General features: G+C 54.6%; 1 protein-coding gene across 3 annotated transcripts in view; it reads right to left on the reverse strand.

The window, feature by feature from the left end:
* Window positions 1-12,263, reverse strand: part of KCNAB1 (potassium voltage-gated channel subfamily A regulatory beta subunit 1) — a 33,100-nt gene extending 20,837 nt beyond the window's left edge. Inside the window, exon 1 of one of the 3 annotated variants that reach the window (XM_019619221.3) lies at window positions 11,944-12,263. In XM_019619221.3, the coding sequence (XP_019474766.1) occupies window positions 11,944-12,179 (236 nt within the window). In that variant the 5' untranslated portion in view covers window positions 12,180-12,263. Of the gene's footprint in view, window positions 1-3,953; window positions 4,073-5,340; window positions 5,960-11,943 lie in introns of those variants that run through there. The other 2 variants (XM_010717023.3, XM_085232967.1) reach the window with 2 other exon arrangements.
* Between the last annotated feature and the right edge of the window lie 3,682 nt (window positions 12,264-15,945).

Raw genomic sequence — 15,945 nt, forward strand, 5'->3', positions numbered from 1 at the left:
TGTCTGCCCACCCATCTATCTACCATCTATCTATCAGCTATCCCTCCATCTGTTCATCCAGTGGTCCACCCATAGAATCACAGAATCACAGGATCATCAAGGTTGGACAAGACTACTAAGACCACCAAGTCCAATGGTGAACCCATCACCACCAACCCCCTGAGCCACGTCCCATCTATCCATCCATCTCCCCATCCATCTCTCTGTTCACCCATCCATTTCTCTATCTATCTATCAGAAATGAGACAGAGAAAAACATGTTGTTTTTTAAGAAAGAACAGAAGTTTTAAATAAAATCTATGCAATACCACACACACTGACTAAAGCATTTCAGACTCCACACCCACAGAAGAATAATCAGGCTCAGAAGAGCTCCAATAACGCCATTCCTCCCTTTCCACCCCCAGTTTCCTCACCCTGTGTTGATGCCACTGCCCACAGCAGCTGACCTTTACCAGTAACACCAGACCAAGGGGATGCATCCCACACGAGTCCTCATCCCCTGTGGCAGCTGGCCACGAGGACAAGGACTCCACATCCCCAGGGCTGCCCTGGGCTCCTTTGGTGCCCTAGCAGCCCGCATCCCACCCCATAAGCAAAGCTGGGAAAGAAGGAGTAGGCTTTCCTGTGGATCATCTGCAGGCAGTTTGGTTTATTGTTACCAAAACGCACAAAAATGTCACCATTCCTGAAGCTTGCAGGGGGAAAACAACGTTGCTTGGAAACATCCCCATTATTGCTTTGGAACAGCTTCTTTTTGAACAGAAAATGAATAAAATATGCAATTTGCTCCCTGCGAACAGGCTGCTTCACACAGCAGCGAGGCCCAGCAAAGCTCCTGGGCTGAGCTCCTGCAGGAGCCTGGCAGCAGGGCAGCGACCCACAGCTTTCCCTCTGAGTGCAAGCAGGCGGGAGGGAGAAAGGTGGGTGCAGAACTCTCTGCTGCTGGCACTGCTCAGCCACCGCCCCCAGAGGCCCAGCACCCAGCAGACTTTGCTGTGCTGCTCTTGCTGTTCTGAGCTGGTGACAGACTGCACACTTCGCACCGCTGGAGCATGACAGTACGCTGATGGGTCTGCATGCAAAGTTTGCAGTACAAGTGCTGGCCCAGATCGTGCTGGCCAGCTGCTCGCAGCATGCAGGGTGAAGCTGCAGCTCTGGGGCCCAGTGCAGCACTGGAGCAAGGAGCTGCTCCTCAAAGCACTGCTGAGCAGCACAGCCCCATGGCTCACGGCTCTAGCAGTAGCTGGCAGTGCAGGGCTGCAGGCATTAGGTGCAGCTGTGCCCTGTCCCCTGCTCTCTTCGCACTTTCCAAACATTCCCGCCACACACGCAGCCACAGGCATGGAGGCAGCTGTCTGAGCTGAAATTCCCTGCAATTTTCTTGGCTGCATCTTTTAGAAAGTTGCCGATGACGCATTAAAATGGCTCAGCTCTCCGAAAGCCCCCGGAGCTTTGCAGGGCCCTACAGTGAGAACTGCACAGGGCCATGCATCCGCCCTGAGCACCGAGCACTGCCCTGTCCCACTCTTGCTGAATGCCTCACACAGCTCTATGCTGTAGCAATAGTCTGAAATAAAAGATATTCTGCTCGAAATTCCAACCGGACTCTGTTGAAGTGCCCACGCTAGAACAATACTTTTTAAATGCCTTAAACTGCGCACTTCACTGGCAATTAAGTTAGCAGTGTTTCTACATCACATCCTTTCTTTCACCCATTTAAGCATTAGATTAATGTTGTCATGTGGTGTTTAAATGGAAAAAAACTCAACACAGGAGCAGCCCGGGAGTGGATGTGGCACCCATCCATGCCAGCAGCCCAGCAGCTTGCAGCCTGCTGCCCGGCAGCTCACTGGCACCCACAGCCACACCGCACGGCGCTGCCATCACACTGCATCTCACAGTTCTAGAGCTCATCGCCTCCCAGTGCCGCCCAGTGCCACTGTCCCATGGCACCAGTGCCAGCGCCCCATGCCAGCACTTCTCTCACCCACTGTCACGTCCCATCCAACGGTGGCAGTGGCAGACCCTGCACACAGCTCTGAGGCACAGCTGCCACCCACAGGCTCTGCTTCAAAGCTTCACCTAAAACCCCTTTGTGCAGATGGAACCTGGAGGAGGAGAGGCGGCTCCTTTGGATCCATTAAATCTGCAGTCCTGGGGGCAAATGCATTGTGAATGTAAGGGCAAACCCTTTCTGCTCACTGGAGCGGTCTTACAGCAGTAAAGTGAAGCTCAGGCTATGAGCCGTAAAAAAAAATCCCGGAGAGCTATTGAAATAATATGTAACCTTGTGGCAGAATAATTGGGCTATTGCCTGACAGCGCTTAAAGCTACCCATAACTGCAGCAAAAGCTATGAATTCCTGAACACACGAGGCAGCCATCTGCCTGACGTCCATAGCAGCAGGCAGGGACAGGGAGGACCCGAGCCCCAAAATACCACGAGGAGATCCTCGCTCACCACAGGGCACGGCAGCGGGGAGCTCACCCAACTCATGCACCGTGCATTTCCACTGCCTGGCATCTGCCCACAGAGCTTTGCCAATGCAGCGCTGGCATTCCTAACGCAATGCGTCTGTATGGGAAATCCATACCTTGCTGACAGCACTGCAACGTTTCTTGTGGCCCACGGTGCGTGCAGGAGGAGTGGAGGAGGAAGCTTGAGGCCGTGCTGTGAGGGGAGGGTGCAGCACTGTGCAGAGGGAACAGTGGGACCACAGTGGGGGTTTATCCTCATTGCATGCACCAATTGTGTTTGCCACCAGAGGCTGATCTGGGTGGGGAAGCAGGATGTTCTGACACCCTATTTGTCACGGCTTCCCTCGCAGAGCACGGGATGTCTGCCCCAAGGCACAGAGCTGTGGGGGGGCAGGGAGGTGGCAGCCCCGCACCCATCGCAGCACCCAATACAGCAGATTGCAGCCCTGCAGCCACAACACCCTCCAGGCAAAGAGGAAAATGCTGCACCCCCAGATAGGACCCCACGTACCCAGCCGGACACACCCCCCCCTTGCCCCATGGTGATGCAGCTGCCACAAGTAGTGACATGGGGAAGCCCCATCTGATGGTTCCATGGCAAGGCCGCACGTGGGCTCACGGCACGTGGCAGCTCGCTTCCTGCAGCCGTGCACTGCTTGCTTTGTGCTGCTTTGATGCCTGGGTGATGCCACAATTAGACGTGAAGGAAACGAAGTGAGCTGGAACAAATGAAATGTGAGCATGGAAACACACCTGGATCCTAGTATTTGCAGGCATTCCTAAAAGAACGCATTTATTCCAGTGAGCTTTGTATTTTATGTTCCAATCTGTTCTCTCATCTGGAGCAAAGCCAGAAATGAGCCACGTCACGAAAAGCCCCAGTGCCAGCTCTTCTCCCCGCTGCCCCAACACTCTCTCTGTCACCATCTCCCTGTACACAAACACAGCAAGACAAGGATCACTCTCAGAAATGGCCTGCCATCCACGGCACCAGGTTCCCTGCAATGCTCTATGGCAATGCCATAATGCCCTGCAGCAAGGCAGTGCCATACCCCGAGGCAATGACCCATGGTGATGCTGTGCCCCGTGGCGATGCCCCATGGCAATGTCCTACGGCAATGACACAGATCTCTCCAACCACAGCATCCGCATGTTCCGTGCAGGTACTCAGCAGTGCTGGAGTGCTGTATTTTTAGCATAAAACAAAAGGCATCCTAAGTAGCACGTCACTTCAGGCAGCACACATTGTAAAGCTTGTCAGCAGTGACATAATGCAAGCAGAAAATGAACTGGGAAGGACTTCAGCCTGAAATACAAGGGAGCTGAGGACTTTACAGCATTACTACTGCAGCTGTTGGGGAAAGCCTTGGGCTTCTCCAGGCACGGAATTTCCCTTGGATTGAGGAACCAGAGATGAACACGAAACACCAGCTCCGTCACTACTGGAAAGCCTCTTCCCTAACCAAAGGTTACCTCAATCCAGCAGCAGCACCGGGGCTGAGCCAGGAGCTTTGTGCAGCTCTTCCTCCCGTTTCCCCCATGCTGCTTCTCTTGGGGGAGAAATCTCCTCTAGGTACGGAGAGATTTGGGAGCAGAACCAGGGATTAGTCACAAGGATAAAGCCTCAGCCCCATCACAGCTGCGATGCTATTCCTGCTGCAGTCCCCAGGCAGCCTGCAGCCGGGAGCCGGTGGAGCCATGCCAGCTGCCAGCTGGAGGCAGAGCTCAGCCCTCACTGGAGAAACCTTCCCCAGAACTAAGCCTGGGATGAGTTATAGAGCCCCAACTCTGCATGGCAGCAGAGCTCATGCGTTGGTCATGGTGGAAGCCCCAGAAAATCAGCAGGAATAACTGCTGACAATCAGCACATGGGCCACAACACTAACAAGCAGAAGCTGGGACTTGGTGATGGGTTACATCTGTAGCGCTCCGTGCTTGCGCACACAGCAGTGCAGGGCAGCAGGCATGGCCCCGGGAAGTCACTGGGGCCAAACCCACAATGCACAGCAAACAGCAGCGAGCATCACAGCAGCGAGCATCCCACCCTGCTCTGTCCATACCACTCGCAGTGCTGCTATTGCCATCTTCGTAACAGCAGTGCTGTGTGGAGTGAGCCCCGTGCTGCACACACCTGGTGCGGAGCAGCAGCCCAGCACAGGGCACAGTGCCCACCCCACGGCCGGAGCTGCAGAACCCCGAGCCCCACGGGCTCTGCTCAGTCGGGATTTGTCCCCCAGCAGCTGATGAGGGGACATCCCAACCAAAAATAGCAAAGTGACAAAGCTAGGAGAGCCCTCTTTTTTCAGCTGAAAGTGTGGCAGAGAAGCCCATCAGCTGGAGCATCTCAGAACAAAGGAGCAGCCCTGTACTGGTTTTCCAGACTATGAGCAATCTGTGCAAAACATTCTGTAGGAATGCTTGTAATTTCCTTCTGCATCTCACTGCCCCTGCCCGGGTTGAAGTCTGCGATGGAGCAGCACGGAGGGCAGCTGCTCACCTTCGCTCTGTGCACGCTGCAAATGAACTTTTCCTGTCCAGCCTCCAACGTGCTTTGCTAATTGATTCTGCTCATTAACATCAGCGTAAGTTATGTCAAGCACTTCATGGGAACCATCTTAACAGCAGTGCCATAAATTCACAAGTATCCCTTGCAGCCCACACGGGTGTTCTTTGTGCAAAATCACAAGCACGCACGCTGGCAGAAGCCTTAGCACTTCGGTTATGCGGAGGTTTAAAGATCCCCTCAATCTCAGCAGCTCTCTCTTCTGACACCGGAGGCATCCGGAGAGGAAATTCTATAGAGCTGCAAAGCAAAGAGCCATCACACACCGCAACCGAGCAACGGGCGCCGCGACCGTACCTATATTTCATGCCAGTTTGCTTGGCGGTGGATTCCTTGAGCGAGATGTGATGCTGGGGGGTGAAGGTCCCCAGGCTGCGGGCGATAATCGCCACGGTCCGGAATTTGGCCCTGGCTGCGTTCACCACGTTGGGCGCGGCGGCGTTCTGCTTGCTGATGAGCCGCTCTTCCCCATTGCGACTCTTCAGGTTGTGCTCCGTGCAGGCGATGGACACCTGCATCTCGCCCCGCGCCCCGGGAGGGCCGGTGCCTGGGGCACGTCGCCGGGCAGAAGCCCCCAACCCAAGCCCGGCTCGCGGTCACACCTCCCCCGGCGACGGCCGCGGTGGGTCGGGGAGCGGCATCAGCCTTTAGTCGGGCGCTCGGGGGAACATGGAGCTGCCCCCGGTGCTCGCAGGCTTCGCCGCCGCCGCGTTACATCGGTGCGGGAGCGCCCCGAGCCCAGCCGGGCGCCCGGAGCCCCCCCAGGGCCGCTGCACCCCCGGGAGAGGAGCTGCCTTTTGTACGGGCACAAAGGCACCGGTGGAAGAAGCAGCGGGGAGAGCAGCGCTCGGAGCGGCTTGACGTTGAAAATGGGCTAATCATGGGGAAAAAAAGGAAGAAAAAAAAAAAAAAAGAGGGGGAGGGCGAGAACAAACGCTGTGCTCCGGAGTGCCGCTGGGTTAACTCCTTCCTACCCCACGCTCCCCGCACGGCCTCAGCGAACATTCCCCGCTTCGGCTTCGGCAGGGGGCTGAGGGAGGATCCGTGGGTGTGGGGAGCGGAGGATGGGGTGCAGGGCTGGCTTTGGGGCGAGCGTTTAAAAGCTGGGCTAACTGAGTTCATAGCCTGGGAGTCACCATCTCAGATACAACGTTTGGCGTCAAGTTACTGCAAAATCATCAATAAATGAATGCTACCCATCTCAAATTAACATTGCTACGCATCCAATGAGCCTGGAACTGAGGGTCGCTGACACAGCTGCCCCACTATGTTGTGCAGAGGGACCCCAAGCAGAGAATCATAGAATCACAGACTCATTAAGATTGGAAAAGACCTCCAAGATCATTGAATGTCTTAGGCTGGAAGGGACCTTGAAGATCATCGAGTGCCAACCCCTGGACGTGGGAAGGGCTGCCAAGCACTAGATCAGGCTGCCCAGGGCTAGGGTTGGGATCCCCAAGCTCGACCACAACCCACCCACCATGACCACTGCCAGCATCCCTCAGAGCCACATCTCCATTGTTCTGAACCCCTCCAGGGAAGTTGAGCCCACTGCTCCCTGGACAGCTGTGACAGTGCCCGACTGCTCTTCCGTAGATAAATTTCACTTAATATCCAACCTGAATCTCTTCTGGCGTGGCATGAGGCCATCAACCCTCCTCCTCTCACTGTTACTTGGGAGCGGAGGCCGACCCCCCTCACCACAATCTCCTCTCAGGGAGTTGGAGACAGCCGTAAGGTGTTCCCTCCACCTCCTCTTCCCCATGCTGAGCCATCCCATTCCCTCAGCCACTCCCTGTAGTGCATGTGCCCCAGACTCTTCCCAGCTCAGTGTCTTTCTTGCAGTGACACAGGCCGCAGTGCCATTGGCATCCTTGGCCACCCGGGCACACTGCTGGCTCACGTCAACCAGCATCCCCAGATCCTTTTCCACAGCACAGTTTTCCAGCCACTCAGCCCCAAAAGCAACAGCTCCTGGTGAGTCTGCTCTTGGACTTAAAATGTGGGAGACCTCTTTCGGTGTAGTCACCAGCTTTAGTTTTAAAAAACCTCAAAGCAGTGCCCCCTTCCCCTTCACAGCCCATGCCCATGTAGCTCTGCACAGACATGAAGTGTAGCACGTTAACCAAGAAAATGGAAATGTTATGCTTTTAATCATTATGCAAACACACTGAGCAGCCTAACACAGCTTTTAAAGCACAACCCAAATGTATTTTGGGCCTGAGGTGGGCTCTCAGGATGGCTGCTGCCAGAGCTCAGCTGGCTGCTGGCTGCAGGAAGCCAGAGCTGTGCAGACCCAATCCAGGTCACAATAACAATGCCATCTCAGCTGCTTTAAGCTCTTTAGCCGAAATCCTTCACTGCCAGGAGAAGGCAGTGACATGGAGGAGATCGGCCCCAGCCCCACCAATGTCACATGAGCCCCTCGGCAAAGTTTCTTTGCTCATAGCCTCTTCAACAAACAAGAAGTTATCTCCAGTTTAGCTATATTTTATTCAAGTTGTGCCTGTGTATCTATCATAGGGGGGGGAGAACAACTCCTCGCTCATTATCGCCCTGCACTGCAGGCACCGAGCTTCTATTTCACAGCCCGAGCGATCAGTGTGCCACAGTTCCGTGCTGCATAGCTGCATAGCTCTGTGCGACATTAAAGGGGAAATCAGAGCTGCTTTTCTGCTTGCTCCCAAGCAATTTTTTCCTCTGCTTTCCCCTGGTTCCCCCAGCTCTGCCTGAATAGCTCCTGCACTGCGCACAGCGCCTGGGCAGCTCCAGAGCAGCTTTGGAGAACTGCTCGGCCGCAGCAGTGCTCTGCGTAGAAGCAGAGCCAGCATCCAGCCTTTCTACTCGGCACAGAGCAGCCCTTAAGCTCCTCACGCTGCTCTGCTCTGTGACCATCGCTGCTGCTACGTTTGCAGCTTTCTCTCTGCTGCTGGCAGGGAAAAGGCATCCGGTGAGCTCGGCTGCCCAGAGCCGCAGGGCTTCCTGCTACATGCAGGCTGCAGATCAGGCAGCACCTCTGAGAAGAAAGCAGAAAGCAACAGAGAGGAGGAACCTGGCAGGGATTAACCTCAGAAAGCTCTGCAGGACAGACGTTCTCCCACCACCGCCATATAGGCACAGTCCTGTCCCAAGGCACAACTGCAGGAGCTGCAGAGCCCACCCAACCTGTGCCCCATCCTGGTGCCAGCTGGGGCTCACTGCAGACCCCGCTGCCTCCGTGGAGCCATCACCACACACCGCTCAAACCTCAGCATCGGGGCTGATGCAGGTAATGTGCCCTCCATCAGGACACCCATGGTGAATTCTCACCGCACATCCCAACAGAAATTGTGCCTCAGAAGCTCTGGCTATGAACACGGTGTGTGCAGTTCCGCTCCATCTCAGTGCAGAAAACAACCAGGCTTCCTGCTGGGCTGCCTGCTGATGGAGAAGCTCCATTACACCTCCCTACATCACTCCTATGCAAGCATGGCGAGGTACAGGACAGCAGTGGGAATTGGGCCGACCCTGCAGGGATGTACCACAGCAAAGTCAACACCAAGGAGGGGAGATGACAAATGCTGCCCAGCTGTGGCATAGGGACTAGCCCAAGCTTGAGTTATCATTCCTCTGGTGTGGGAACAAGCAATAAACGTACAAAAACTATCGTGAAAATAAAGTATTTGGGGTTATTCTAATCAGAGCAGAGCAGGATGCCAACAGGGTGCCCAGCTGTGTAAGCTCACCCTACAGAACAGACTTATACTGCTAAGTGTCACTGAAGGGGACAGCTGCCCGTTCTCAACCACCTCCCAGCCTGTGCCCAGCCCAAAGCTGACTGCAGCACCACTCCACCCAAGGGCGGGTCGGGGTTTCCCCCAGGATGAGCCCGGCGGCTGCTTGCACCCCTTACCTCAGCACTGTTGTAATGTGCAACAACACAGGCAGGGTGAGGAAGGGAGCACGAGGCCAGCGGTGTGCACTGAGCAACGTGCACTGAGCCAACACTTCTCTGTTATGCCACACACTGCACCGTGCAGACAACGCAGTCTTCCCAAGGTTCCTTGCATAGTGATTAATACATTTATTCCAAATGCAGCTCAGCCCAAGCTGTGTACTTCCAGCTCGTCTCTGCTTATTGAATAGTAAATTTAGGCAATTACGTACATTATTCTGCTATCCATACACGTCAAACACCACCCGACTGCAGTTTGTAGCAGCTCATTTCTCTAAATAAAGTTCTGTAAAGAAATATGTTCTAAGATGTGAGGCTTGGATGCTGAAAGCAGCTCCCTGCATAGCAGCAGTGGGGGACAGCACAGAGCACGGTGCCCCAGCACCAGCCCACAGGGCATCCCCTGCAGGAGCCGCAGCACTGCAGGAGCTGCACCCTTCACCTGCAGCAATTTTGCTTAAACCAATAATGTATAGTAAGCACTGCTAAAATATGTTCTTCCCAAAGAGAGATTTTTCCCAGCTTTCATGCTTCTCCTGCCATCCCACAAAGCAGGCAGAGGGACTCTGCCCCACAGCCCTCGTGCTGCCTGACAGAGCTGGAGCACTGCAACCGAGAGAAAGCACTCCCAAAGTATCGGGGGCATCTGCTGTGGTCAGTGCATGGAGCTGGTGCAGCACCTGCCTCCCCCCCACTGCCATGAAGGTCCTTTGGGAAGAATATTTCCTTTTTCACTGCAGAGCACCCTACAAAGGTACCTCACGTTTTTGGACCCTGAAACAAGGGCAGCCCTCGAGGTGCTGCAGTGTCACCCAGCAAGGAGTGCAGGGCCTCCCTGCACAGGACAGTGCCTGCACAGCTGCAGCTACCCAGGTCTATCCAGAACGGGGACGGAGCCAAGCGACAATGAAACCCGCACAGAAAATTCAGCAGAGCTTATCAGGAGGCAGCAGGCACCGGAGCTGCGGGAGGGAACCAAATCCCCTTTGCAGCCATTGGCCCAAGCACCAGCACCACAGCATGGGGAGAAACACGGAATAAAAAGTGCATTTCTATGGGGTGCAGAGCATCCCTGCTCAGCTCCATCGCTGCTGCGCTCCCCCAGCATGCAGACCCCGCAGCCATCTGCTGATGCCTGTAGGTTTAGGAACGATGCTTTTTGTCACGGATATCTTGCCTGGCATCCTATTCCCCATCACATTTCCTCCTCACATCTCCCCGGGACATCACACGCCCTGCTCAGGAATCCAGGGCTGATAATTCACTGATAATGATCGGAGGCTCACAGGCTGGAATTGATTATGAGGAAACATCCCTGTGTGCAAAGTGGGTCACAGAACTGCATTCTGGGGGCTGAAAAGGGGCATTTAAAACACACTGGGAGCTCTGCAAACAACTCCCACTCTCTGCCAGTGCCATGGCACAGTGCTGGAGATGCCGCGTGCTCTGAGAGCAGAAGCAGGTGTGCAAACGGCTTTGCTACCGATGATGGGAACAGATGTGCTTGCTGAGGGGAGCTCAGAGGCTTCAGAGTAGATTACTTCACAGGAAAGTATGTGTGTGCACACGTGTGCAAGAGCATGGGTGTGCATTTGGGCAACTTGCTGGGAACAGGAGATCCCTGCCTGCTGTGCTGGGAGGAGGCCCCACACCGTGCACACCAGGGGTCCCCTGACCACTGAGCTGCACGCAGCTGCTCTTCGCCCACCTCCATCCGTTCATGCATAAAGCTGTATAAAAATAACGTGAACAATAAGCAGCGAGAGGAATGAGAAATCATTTGGAAAATGGCTGGGCACAGGAATACCTGCCTTGCACTAGAGAGCCATAGTTCAGAAAGAGAAATCACTTAACAGAAAGGACAGCTGGCAGTGAACAAGGGGCACAGCTCAGCACAGCCATCGGTCTGCACCAGGATGGGGAAGATGTCAGCGCTGGGAGGTACATCCCAGTGAGCACAACACAGCTGTGCTCTGAAGTCAGAGCAGCAACCATGCTCCACCTAAGAGCAGTGCTGCTATTGCCTGAGAGCAATGCTGTTAGGGCCAGCAACAAAGCCATGCGATGCACTGCTGCTCTGCCTGTTGTTCTGTAACAGGCTGAACTAAGCTGCATTTGCTGAAGCAATGAAAGGGAAAGGAACTAATCACCCTATAAACAAACAGGCTTATGAGCATTTAGGCAGTGTTTCTTGTTAACAGTTCTTTTGTTTACCTCAATTAATTAAATAGCTCTTCATTAAAAAGTTCTTCCTTTTTTTTTTTTTTTTTTAATCATGCTGTCTTTAGATCAGACCTACAGATATGGGACAAAACTTTGGGAGGTGACTGAGCCGTGCTGGGAAAGAGAAGTGTTTACACAGTGAGCCTTGGCCCAAAGTGGAACAGAAATCTTTAGAAAACAGGCACCAGAGGACCCACATAACAACAAGGACCCCTACAGCATACGCCAGAGGTTCTACATGGTCCTGCAGAGCATTCCTTCTGCTGGGGCTGGGCTGTGTGAAATGCAACATATCATGGCTGCTTCTGTCAGCTGTGAAAAATGCATGGACTCAGGAGAATGGATTTGCTGGAATCCATCATCTTCAGCAGAAATTAACTGTATTGAAGTGCTTTATTCCATCTCGTTAAAGGCTCGGATGGATGAAGAGCAGCCCATAAGCCAAGCAGCCAAGGTGCACACAGGGTGACAGAGCCAGAGCTGAGAGCAGAACCCCAGGCGTGGGGCAGCTCAGGCTGCTCAGGACCCCGTCCAGCCCAGCCCAAGCACCCCCAGGTCTTAAAGCCATCCCCAAGCACTCGCCATTGCTCAAGGCCGTGCGAACTTCTTGCAGCACTCAAACAGCGCAGAGAACAGCCACTACAGCATCCCCTGGGTCTCAGCAACCTGCCCGCAGAGGCTCTGGGACGCAGGCAGCCCCTGCGCACAGCTCAGCCGGCCCCACCGCGCGACCCTGCCCATACCTGTACACCATCCCCGCCTGCGCCCGGACGCTCTCGTGCAGTGACAGCCCGTGGAGGTGGAGGAACCTCTCCAGCTGCCTCTGCTCGCTGGCCCCACTCGCTCTCCCTGCCCCAGCTGTGGGACGGTCTCTGGGGGCCGCGCTCGGCTTTTTGCCCCGCGGCGGCGCTTCGCTGGCTTTCTGCAGGGCCGGTTTGTGGGTTGGGATGTCAGCACAGGAGGGCTTGTACAAGTGCATGGCCCCACACCGTGCAGCAGCGCTTGCCTTGGTGTTGTCGCAAGAAGAGCGTTCCAACTCAAGTGGGCTCCGGCTGGGATCGCAGTGCTGTCTGCCAATGCCCCTGTGCTCCGAGGGGCGAGGGCTGCCAGTGGGAACGGAGTGCCGACCCTGGTTCCCAGGTCTTATATTTAGAGAATGAGAAATATTTGTTTGGGATTCCACCCAAGGCCAACAAACGTCAAAAAGAATATTCTCACAGGGTTGATTTGAGGCCTTGGGTGGAGAGATGAGTGCTGCAAGTGTCTCCTACGTGGTTCCTTCAAACCTGATGGGCTCACCTACCTTGATGTAAAATGTCACAACCCTGGTTAAGTGCTCTATGTAACCTCCACTGCTACGTTCCAAAGGCCCAAAAGGATGCCGTGTGTAAGCAAACGCAGGGCAACGAGGCAGCCAAAGCCCCACAGAGACAAATAACCCAAGCAGACAGGGGAAATACTGAGCCTGTGTTGAGTGCTGCATTATCCTCTGACCCAACACACAGGCTTTAAGGCTGGGATCTGAGTTCCCAGAGCCTGCAGCTGTTTCTCTTAAGCACAGGGAGTACAGAAACCTCCTGCATCCCCAGGGGGATGGGAGAAACAGTGCAGGGCTTGAGGGCACCAGCAGAGCCTCCAGCTCAGAGCAGACCCAGCAGTGCCTGGGTCAGGGAAGCAGCACAGGGTGCAGCACAGGATGCAGGTTTCCTGGGCTCTTACATTTTAAATACTCAGCCCACCTCCTGGCTCTCCTCTCAATCCCAAATACATCTAAAATATCAGTTAAATAATCAAGTGATGGATATATCATGCACTCAGCTAATCCTTAAAGCTTTCAAAGCAGATAAACAAGGGCTGAGCTAAAAAAGAAAACATATTTTAAAAGATTATAATTCAATGTCACAGAGAGGAGTTGTGCATGGAAATGTGGGTTACCCGTCCTCCCCTCCCCACACCACAATGCCAGGGCATGTAGGAATCCGTCCTTCCACCCCATCCAAGCTCCTGCATCAAACCTGCCCGTTTTACCTCCTGTTGGATCCAGCTCTCTGCTCATCTCTAAAGCAAGATGAACCAAAGGCAAAGAAATACTTCCACAAGCCGCCCTGCTGTTTTCACACATCGGAGTTTCTCTGGTTTAGAGCCACAGGGGCCGGCACAGCTCAGTGTCATGAGGAATTCACCCTTCCCAGAAGTTATCCCCATGCCTGTGACTTTATGGTGCCACAGAGCAGCCACCACCACTTGGTCTCAGCCTGCGCAGATGTTTGGGTTTCCTTTGTTGCAAGTGGTTTGATAGCTTCTCACTGAACTGCTGCTTTCTCCACCTCTCGTGGTTATGTACCACTTTCCTTTCATGTTCCCCTGTCACCCACACCATCCCACACACCTGCAGCTGCTTCTGAGCCCCACTCAGATGCAACCGCAGCCACCTGGAAACAGCAGCTAACTACCAGAGATGGGCCCAAATTATCACAGGTGGGCTTGGACGAGGAATTTGGGAGCTGGGAAAGGAGGCTCTGAAAAGGTCAGTGATTTCAGTTCACCATGGTCCAGGGATAACAAGCCCCCAACAGTTGGAAATGTCAGAATCACGGAGCCAAAACCCTTCTATTCTTATCGTAGTTGACATAAGCGTTGCTATGGCTATCGCAGCTGTTATCAATGCTGCCACGGCCGCGGCTATCACTGCGATGCTTGTACGGCTATCGCTGCCGTGAGCTCCCATCACCGCTGCTATCAGCAGCACGGCTGTCGCGCCGCGGGCTGCCCTACCTGTGCGGCATGCCGGTGGTGTAGGCGACGGTGTGCTCGTGTGAGAGCTCACAGCCACGCAGGTACCAGCTCATCTCCAGCTCCCGCAGCAGTGCCAGGCGCCGTGCCCGCTGCTGTGCCGCCAGCTTCGCCCGTGCCTCCTTGGTGCCCTCGGTGCTGCCACGCGAGGCTCGCTCCCTGCTGCCCAGGGACAGCACCGATTGCTTCCTCAGCTTCAGCGCTTCCTCCGCGTTCTTGTTGCCCACGGTGCCCGTGCGTGCCGCCAGCATCGCCGCGTCCGGCCCCGAGCCCTCAAATCATTTAAACTGATTTGCGGCACGCACCGTCCTCCCTCTATAACCCTCTGCCAGCTCAGAGCCGTAATTAGATACGTGGCCGCAGAGCTTAACCCGAAAGGGGAGCTGCGACCTCTGCGTGGAAACATCTGTACGGCGTCCTGCAGGGGCTGAAAGGCACACCGCTGTGGCCGTGGGCTGCACGGCACAGTGTGGTCCTCGCCCCAAAGCGGCCTCCATCCGTGCGGCCATGGCTGCCCTGCAGAGGAGAGCAAAGTTGGGGCTCTCACCAATTGGTTTGTTTGTGGAGAGAGTGGTGCTTGGGGAAGATCTGCTCCGGAAGGGATGCTCGAGCTGAGCATGCTATCTTCTGCCTTGAAATAAGGGAACAAACCACACCAGGCATTCAAGAGCATGACCAGCCTCGTGTTTGGAGAAAGAGGGAGGCCAAAAGCTCTCTAAGGGCACTTAGGATTAAACACATTGCAGTTCTACAGTGCTATCCCACATCAGTACATTTCACAGCGCTTCCCAAAAAGGAGAAGCTTCCAGCAGCTCCAGGAGCCTTTAAGGAGCCTCCCCAAGCCACTCAGGCAGTACACACTCCTTTCAGAGATGTCTGTCAGGCTTTATACAATTGTTCAAGTTCTTCCACCTGGGAGCTGCCTACCAAAATCCAGCTTTGCTCAGAGGGGTGGGTGCCCCATCCCTGCAGACAGCCGTGATCAGGCCATGGGGCTCTGAGCACCTGACAGAGCTCTGGGTGTCCCTGTGCACGGCAGGAGGTTGGACTGATGGCCATCAGAAGTCCTTCCAACACAAACCATTCTGTGATTCTGTAATAGATTCCATGAAAAGCAAAACAAAGTTCTGAGACGTTTGCATAACACACGGTGAGCTCACCCAGCTTTTTTGTTTACCACTCACCCAACCACAGCACCACGCAGCTGTTCCCAAACAAAGGCCCTGAGCAGGGATCAGTCACCACAGAGGTAACCACATTAAAGCACCTGCTCGCTATTTGTTCCTCCCTAACGGAGCATTGTCTGTCTCACAGCAGACCTGTGACACTGCACGTCCCACCACGTGCCACAGGTCAGTAATGCCACCGGAGCTGCCCACTCACCCTATAAAACATGCAGCAGGATCGCTTGCCTGCAAGCCAAGCTGCCCAGCTGCCATTAAACATTGATGGGCACTGGGAGCTGAGCTGGGTGAGCCCCCCGTGCCAGCATCACACATCACTCTGACACAGGTTAACACTGCTGGTGCTGCATGCCCAGCGCTGAGCTGCACAGCTGTGAGCCTGGCACGGGCTGCATGCAGCAAGCTCCAGGCACTCATTGGTGAGACAAGTGGTCCCATTTGCTGGGGTGCAGCATGGCCAGTAGGAACAAGCAATGTGCTGCTAGTCTGAAAGCAGAACATTCCCTTAACGCCCCTTGTTCACCTGACAGCTCCACGACAGCAATTTTTAAGAGTAGTGAAGGCTGGAAATGACCTCCAAGATCCCCAACCCAGCTCCAGCTCACCCCCCTGCCTCAGTGCCACATCCCTGCAGTTCTGGAGCACCTCCTGGGACAGTGACTGCAGCATTCCCTGGGTGGCTGTGCCGCTGCATCGCTGCTCTTTCAGAGAATATTATTTTCCTAACACCCAACCTGCATTTTCCTCTGGCTCAGACACCACTTTACT

Source organism: Meleagris gallopavo, chromosome 11 (genome assembly GCF_905368555.1).
Source record: "Meleagris gallopavo chromosome 11, MGAL_WU_HG_1.1, whole genome shotgun sequence".
Classification (NCBI taxonomy): domain Eukaryota; kingdom Metazoa; phylum Chordata; class Aves; order Galliformes; family Phasianidae; genus Meleagris; species Meleagris gallopavo.